The sequence below is a fragment of the Lycium ferocissimum genome, chromosome 6 (assembly GCF_029784015.1).
Source record: "Lycium ferocissimum isolate CSIRO_LF1 chromosome 6, AGI_CSIRO_Lferr_CH_V1, whole genome shotgun sequence".
Taxonomy (NCBI): domain Eukaryota; kingdom Viridiplantae; phylum Streptophyta; class Magnoliopsida; order Solanales; family Solanaceae; genus Lycium; species Lycium ferocissimum.
The window spans coordinates 63,135,915-63,144,443 of NC_081347.1; the positions used below are offsets into that span (position 1 = coordinate 63,135,915).

The window sequence follows — 8,529 nt, forward strand, 5'->3', positions numbered from 1 at the left end:
TCTCTTATTCAGCTTAACCGACTACTCTCAACTAACTAATTAACTAAGTAGCTAATTAACAACTTTAACTACTTCCAGCTTATATAATAAAATTACATTTCTGCCCTTTATATACTTAATATCATTCAACATTCCCCCTCAAACTAGGTGTAAAAATATCAAGAACACCCAGTTTGGAATTCAAATATTCATTCTGAACTCTAGGTAGTCCTTTTGTCAAAATATTAGCAGGCTGCTCATTTGTCTTTGATGTATTGAGTAGTAATAAGCCCTTGTTGTATTTTCTCCCCAATAAAGTGACAGTCAATCTTGATGTGTTTTGTTCTTTCATGAAACACCGGATTAACTGCAATCTGCATTGTTGACTTGCTGTCATTATGAATTGTTACTAGCTGAGTCACATTCACTCCTAACTCCTTCAACAAGCCAAGGATCCAAGTTACTTCTGATCTTTGTTGAAGCCAAGCTTCTGTACTCTGCAGAAGAACTCTTCTTCTGCAGAGCTCTTTGAGACCGCAAACTGTTTTTTTGACTTCCATGAAATAAGTGAGTCTCATATCTTCACAAGAAAACCAGAAACAGATTTCCTAGTGATTGGGCAAGTAGCCCAATCTGCATCACAGTATGCAGTTACAACATTAGAAGGTATAGAATTCACACTCTTGTCGGCATCTAACTCAGTAGCATTGAAATCTACTGTTTTATTGAACCAGCTCTCAGTGTGTTCTGATGTGTCATTCAGAAATAAAGGTTGAACATCTGCTTTTGTTTTAGAGAATGGAAAGACATCTTCTTGAAATACTACATCCCTATTAACAAAGAACACAGAATTAGTGATATCATATAGTATATAACCCTTCTGCAATTCAGAATAACCCATGTGTACTGCAATCTTGACTCTAGATTGCATTTTGTCAAATTGAGTCATATCCTTGGCATAGCATAAACAACCTAATACTCTCAAATGCCTTAAACTAGGTTGCCTATGATACATTCTTTCATAAGGTGACACATTATTTAGAACCATCTTTGGGCAATCTATTAATAATATAAACAGCAGCTGAGACACAGTGTCCCCAGAATTCTATAGGTATTTTCCCTTGAAACCTAATGGCCCTTGTTACTTCTAAAATGTGCCTGTGTTTTCTTTCAGCAACACCATTTTGCTAAGGGGTATACACACATGTTCTTTGGTGCAAGATGCCTAATTGTTTAAACAAACCATCACACACTAAGTTGACAAACTCGGTACGTTATCGATCTTATAACTTTCCTTTGTTTTTATCAACCGATTTCTTAGCATACAAAAAAAACTATTGTAAACAGACACACACATCAGACTTATGTTTCAACAAGAATATCCATGTGAATCTAGAATAGTCGTCCACAACAGTAAGAAAAAATCCATTGCCATCAAAAGTTACAATTTTATAAGGCCCCCACAAGTCTAGATGAAGTAAATCCAAACAACTCAAACTTCGAATATTACTAGAAGGAAAAGGTAGCCTTGTCTGTTTTGCACAAGGACATGCTATGCACTTATCAACTTTTACTTTGATAGAATATAAACTACTGGAAAGTAATTTGTTTAAGACTACAGAAGAAATGTGTCCAAGCCTTTGATACCAAAGAACGATATCCTCAGATGCATTCTTAGATTTATGATTTTGTACAGCTAAACTGATATGTCTTCCATTATGTTGATTTAATAGTAGATATAAGCCTTCTTCTTCTTTACTAATCTCCTTCACCCTCCCAGTGAAGAGATCCTGCAAATATAAAAGTCAGGAAAAAAGGAAGCACAGTATTGCAGTTCTTTTGTTAGATTTGAAACTGAGAGTAAATTGTAGGCAAACTGAGGAATGTAAAAAACATTAGAAATTGTACTTCTTGGAGAAATAGTACTTTCACCAGTATTTTTTACTAGTACTGTATTGCCATTTGGTAAATGTACTTTCTTTGATCTGATAGGATCGTTAATAGAACTTGTGTTTAATAAGGTTATGTCTGATGTCATATGGTTTGTGGCCGTTGTGTCAATGATCCATTCAGAGTCATTTGGTGCTACATAAGCCATTTGTTTCAGACTATCTTCTGTATGTGCAGATACAACATCTAGTCTTTGCATCCTTACAAACTTGTGACACCATACCTGATGCATTAGCAGATGTAGATGCAAAACCACTGGTAGAGCTGTCAATATGGGCTTGGCCCGCAAGGCCGGCCCAACCCAACCCTTTATTTAAGTAGGGTTGGGCTAGGATTTCTTTGGCCCACATAGAAGTGAGGCTCAAAAGCCCAGCCTCTTTTGGCCCGCCGGCCTCAAAGGTTGGCCTCAGCCCAACCCTTGAGGCCAAACAAGAATAGTAAATTAATTTTTTTTTTTAAAATATAAGTAAATTAAACAAAAAGATAAAAAGCAATGAGAAAAAAAGAATGTATTGGCTACTAAGTAGTAAATTAGAAATTAGAATAATACTTTTTAGTCTTAGAATTTATATTATGTTTAACTCCTTTTGAACGTGACCTGAATTAGTGATCAAAAATAATAATTTATATTTATTCTCTTGAATTTTTTTCTTCTATGAAATGAATTTGCGCAAGAATGGGTGGTAGAAGATTTTATTTCATATTGCAAAAGTTTTATGTTCAAATTGTACCAAAAATCACTTAGAAAATGTTATTTCAGAAGACGAAAAAACTTAAAGGGCTGACCCGTCCTACCCCGCGACCCGCTTAGGGCTGGGTTGGGCTGCCATTTTATAGGCCCTTCAATTAAAAGGGCCTGCCCGTCCTAGCCCATTTAATTCTTTGGCCCTTTAGGGTTGGGTTGGGTTGGGCTGGGCCAGCCCATTTTGACACCTCTAACCACTGGTGTTTCCTTTACTGAGCAACTGTAGTATTTGAGCGTACTAATCTCTGGACATCATCATGCCTCCCACTTAATTCATTTGACCACTTGAACTAGCTTGACTACCATGAGATTTCTCTAGCAAACATTTGAGATTGATTTTGTCCAAACTGATTTGCAGCAGAAGTCTGAATCAAAGTTCCTACTCCAAAGCTTTATGTACCATCATTCTTTGATACCTCAGAACTCATCTCACCAACCACATTATAAGCTGCACCATTAGTAGAATCATTTTTCTTCTTTGACTTAAAGTCTGGAGGATATCCAACCAGCTTGTAGCAAGTCTCTCTATTATGACCCTTGCATTTACAGTAATCACACATTAAACCAGAATTAAAACTCTTCTTGAATTTTTGATTCTGATAGCCATTATTGTTACCATTGTTACCACCACCATTTTGATAGTTATTACTATTTCTAGAATACATGGCTATATCCAGATTTCCCAAATTGGCAGAAGAGTTGATTCCTATCACACCAGAATTAGAAGCAACAGACTCTTGTCCTTCATCACTAACAACTATTGAGTAGGCTTGGTTTATTGAAGGTAAAGGACACATCATAAGAATTTGGCTTCCACCTTGATCATAAGAATCATTAAGGCCCATCAAGAACTGAAAAAGGTTTAATTTCTGGAGATGTGCAATAAAATCCTTAGACTTAGGACAATTACAACCAGGTGCAGGTACCAATGCATCAAATTCTTCCCAAAGATTTTTCAACCTTGAGAAATATGCAGAAACAGCAGAGGTTCTTTGAGTAATGGTAGCAATTTCTTTATGTAAATTGTAAGTTTTTGAGCCATCTACTTTACTAAATCTCTCAATTAATTCTTCCCACACAGCTTGACCATTAGAAGCGTACATAATACCCCCAAGAAGACTTTTACACACAGAATTCATCAACTAAGAGAGTACTCAAGCATTTACCCTCTCCCAATGATCCCGCATTACTTCAGGATACTTTTCTTTACTACACATGCCATTAACTAAGCCTAGTTTACTCTACCAAGCAAAGCAATGCGCATTGATCTAAACCAGATAGAAAAGTTCTCAATACCTGTCAATTGGAAAGAAATAATCTGGATTCCACTCACATCAGATGGTGAAAGGAACAAAGGATTGGTGTAATCGATCCCAGGAGCTTGAGTGCTTGATTCACCTTGGGTAACTCCACTTGGTGTAACTGTACTCAAATTTGGTACTCCATTCTCAGGATTTGACGGATTCCCATTGGCATCCATAATTTTTCAATTTAGTTTATGAAGCGGAAGCAAGATTTTGAAGAAAATGAGTGATTTCACTCAAGAATTGATTGATGGAGCTTTCAATAGAACGGAATTGTAACCCGCTCTGATACCATGTAGTAATCTACAGATTACAGAATCAATGTTAACACCAAACAACAAGAAGCTAAGAACTATGAGTAACTGATATCATAATGGAGAAGAATGAGAGCTGAAATGGAGAGTAAATGATGTATATTTCATTGATAGAGAAAATGATATCAAGACTTGTGTATTATAACTAATGAGATGATATATATATCTCTCTTATTTAGCTTAATCGACTACTCTCAACTAACTAATTAACTAAGTAGCTAATTAACAACTTTAACTACTTCTTAATAGCTTATATAATGAAATTACATTTCTGCCCTTTATATACTTAATATCGTTCAACACAATTCTTCTTTAAACATTACAGAGTGAGACTGTGGAAGGGGAAGGGGAACCGGATAAGGGGAATCGAACTCACACCTATTGTGCGGGAGATTCGTGCTGATAGCACAAGGTTATAATCCTTTGTTCTCAAAGTCAATGTAACATTCATTTTGTGGAGAGTGCATCAATACACACTAGGTTATAATCCTTTGTTCTCAAAGTCAATAAAACATTCATTTTGCAGAGAGTGCATCAATACACACATATACTGGCTATTGGAAATACATCCATAGAAGGAGATTTGCGTATATAATACAGTATTCTTCAAACACAACGTTATTTATTTCATATGATGGCAACAACTATCCAGTATTTCCAATTATTCATCACACAAACACACAAAGATATATATATATATATATATATATATATATATATATATATATATAGGTGGTTGTTCGCTCTGATACCAATATTAAAGGGGGGTAGGAAATTTTTCAATAAGTTCTTTCACTAAGAAAAGTTTAAAGGACAATGCAGGAAATTAAAGTTGTTTGTAAATAAATTTTTAACAATCCTACTCGGTACTTCCTCACTCCTATGTTTCTTCTTATCATGTAGTTATAACTAATTTTCTGTCTATCTCCCAAATTTTTAATTTTTAATTTTTTTGAACAGTAAAAAAATGAACAGTAACTTTTTTTTTTTTTTTTAATCCGGACTTTGTCCAGTCACGATTTTTTTTTTTTAATCTAGACTTTTTCTATACACATGATACATCCTTCTATAAAACAATTTTTACATTTTGCTCTTTTATCTCTACTAGGAAACCATTTACAAGAGCAACAACCACCTCTCTCTAGAAAACTTCCATATTCCCCTTCTCTTTCATCAAATGCTCAATCACTTTTGACCAAAAAACCAGTGTAATATAAACTCCTATTGTAAAATAGTATTAAGTTTTTTTTAACTACCCCCTAGTGTGAAGTAGTTTTTGGGGTTCCCCGAAAGGGAAACCTCCCTCCTTCTTCAACCCATGTAAGTTTATTTACTATGTTTTCTGTACTAATCTCCCTACTATGTAAATTATTTTGTGATTATTATAAGTAATAACTTCCTTATCCTCATGAATTTGTTATTCTTAGTATATGGTTATTCTCTTAACTTCTTAATAACCTCGATGGATTAACCTGTAAATTTCTAGGTTTAAAAGAGGCCGTTTTAATGTCCAAATGATAAAGGACGATGTTGGCCGTGGTTGCCGGGGTGTGGTTAACGAAGACTGCTATTAAGAACAAAGGTTAAGAGAAAGAGATGAACGGTATAACAAAATTCGTGACTGGACAAAGTCCAGATTAAAAAAAAAAAAAAAAGTTACTGTTCATTTTTACTGTTCAAAAAAATATGTATATATATGTGTGTGTAAAGACACACACAGAGAACAACATAGATCTTCTATTTCTTGAGAAGGTCACCATATAAATCCTTGGTCACGTCAAGCATAAAACCCAAGAGAATGAGAGGCTCTGGGGTGTCTTCAGTTTTCTTTTCGTACTCAAATGTCCATGTAGTCCACTGGTGTTCACAAGATGATACAACAGTAAAGGAACTATACAGCTCTAACAGATTTCCTTCAATCACTTTCCGACTAATTCATTTCTTGTGAGGATCAATGTCTTCAATTACATACCTTAGAATCTTTTCTTGTCCATCTGTAATCATTAAAATAAAATAATACAAGAGATGTTACTCCTGGTTCAGCTGTCCAATTCCTCATGAAAGATTTAAACATTTACTAAATAATATCTTTTCTATTTATTTCTTTTCCTCGTTTTACATTTTCATTTTCTCCAAATATTATCTAATTAATGCTCATGAATATTGGATTGTCCACCCTTCCCGAATGAAGTTATCTTTAAAAATATCAAAAGAAGAGCTGACATTGTGGAGAATATGGGAAGTAGTGATGAAAACTACAATTTTGATTATTATGTTTGGTATGACAAATGTAATTTTTCATGAAAAAAGTTTTTTTTTTCTGCAAAATTTTTAGAAAATACTTTTTGGTATTTGATTGGTGGAAAGTTATATCAACGAGAGCGTACGCTATTAAAGATTAACAATTATAATAACAAATCAAAGAATATTTTATTTTGATGAACCTTTTGAGTACTAACATTACTAGTAAGTAACGTCTAAGTGTTAGTTGGAACAAATAAAATAAATTTAAAAGTTAAGATAATTTAAATTAAGGAATTACTTCTGCCACAAGTGAAAGAAGATATATTACTTTCTTGGAGCAAAAGGGTTTACTTGAAACATGTTTATGGTAATCAAACACCATCAAATAACTTTTTCATGAAGGTCATTTTTTGAAAAATAACTTTCATACTACCAAATACACCTATATATAGAAAATTGTTAAAAAGTAAATCATATTGAGAGAGAGAGCGTGCAAAGAAATGTATGTTACCGTCATTATATTTCAAGCTAACAACCGTGCCAACTTTTCCGATTTCACCTTCATGAATCTCATAACTATTGATCTTACTAGGGATTATTTTGGCTACATGAAGAGTATTGGTGAGAAAAAGATCATAAATCGAGTTTTCTTCACACTTCACCTCCATTGAAGCAATCAACTTGCCTTTCAGACCCATTTTTTCTTCTCCTTGGAATAGCAATAAGTTGTGAAAAGAAAGTGGTGTGAAAATGTTTAGAACTTGCAGCCTTTATATAGATTTTAATTAGGGAAACTTACACAAATAATTAGCTTTTAATAGTTTCTAACTAATTATAGCTACAAGTTGAAGATTTACGATTCGTAGCTGCTTTTGGCTGTATTTCAGTTGTATCTCGCATTTTTTAAATATAGTGAAATACAAACGAAATACAGTGAAATACAAAATACGTTAGAGTAAATTTAGGCTCTATTTTTGAAAAATATTTTTTTAAAAAAATTATGAGAGAAAAAATAGGCTATATTTTTGGAACATAATATTCTTTTCCTTTTTAAATAATAAGTCAAATTAAATCAACCATATTTCACACAAATTACTGAAGAGTAAAACCAAGCCCTATTTATGGAACAATCTTTTTTAAAAGAAAAAATTATGGGATTCAATTTAAAACTTTTCATAAATCACGCATAACGATTTTTCTTCTACAAAAGTTTACGAATTTCTCTCAACTTTTATCACAATCAAAACTTTTTGAATTCAAAAACCACTAAAGATCTAAAAACTTCTAAGTACAGAAAAATATACACTGAAATATAATGAAATATGGATGATTGTTTAAGAAATATAAAGTTGTAGTATGAGTATATACAATGGAATACAATGAAATATATCAGAAACTGTTTCATAAATTAGAAATACATTGAAATACAGGGAAATACAAAAGTCGTGAAAACAAATTGTAGTAAAAATAGGCTCTATATTTGGAACATTCACTATATTTACACCACAAAAAGAAAAATACATTGAAATACATCGAAATAATATACTGAAATACACTGAAATATACTGAAAATTAGATACTGTTTGTTAATACACAGAAATACACTGAAATATACACTGAAATATACTGAAACATTTTATCAAACACTTGGTGTGCATGAAGCTCCATAACTCTCATTAATGGTGTTCTCATGGGAAAGAAGCGAGTCGTCGAGCTGTTAGGCTCAGTCAAAAATTATCAATCACCAAACCCCTGAAAGTCTTTCACCAAACGCCAGGTGCCCATCAATCCAAAACTAGTATATCATATCAACTACGCTTGGATTCTAGTTGTTTAATTCCTTTAACCGCTCCCCTCTATTCAAACCAATTCATTCCAATACTAAATCAATCCAAAAATTATACACTCCAGTAGTTAATTTACTATATTTACTCTGACTTTAATTAATTGCAACAAAAAATACATTTCTACGGTTCCAATAAACCAAAACACA

The 8,529-nt window shown here is 33.2% G+C and overlaps 1 protein-coding gene and 1 pseudogene across 1 annotated transcript; both read right to left on the bottom strand.

The window, feature by feature from the left end:
* Nucleotides 1-553: 553 nt before the first annotated feature.
* LOC132061514 (uncharacterized) lies at nucleotides 554-4,154 on the bottom strand. Its single transcript, XM_059454313.1, has 5 exons — nucleotides 3,949-4,154; nucleotides 3,091-3,793; nucleotides 1,874-2,152; nucleotides 1,574-1,769; nucleotides 554-1,038 (listed from the first exon to the last, which is right to left on the bottom strand). The coding sequence occupies exons 1-5, from the start codon at nucleotides 4,152-4,154 to the stop codon at nucleotides 554-556; spliced, it is 1,869 nt and encodes a 622-aa protein (XP_059310296.1).
* A 1,870-nt stretch (nucleotides 4,155-6,024) lies between these two features.
* LOC132059987 (kirola-like) lies at nucleotides 6,025-7,319 on the bottom strand (annotated as a pseudogene).
* Between the last annotated feature and the right edge of the window lie 1,210 nt (nucleotides 7,320-8,529).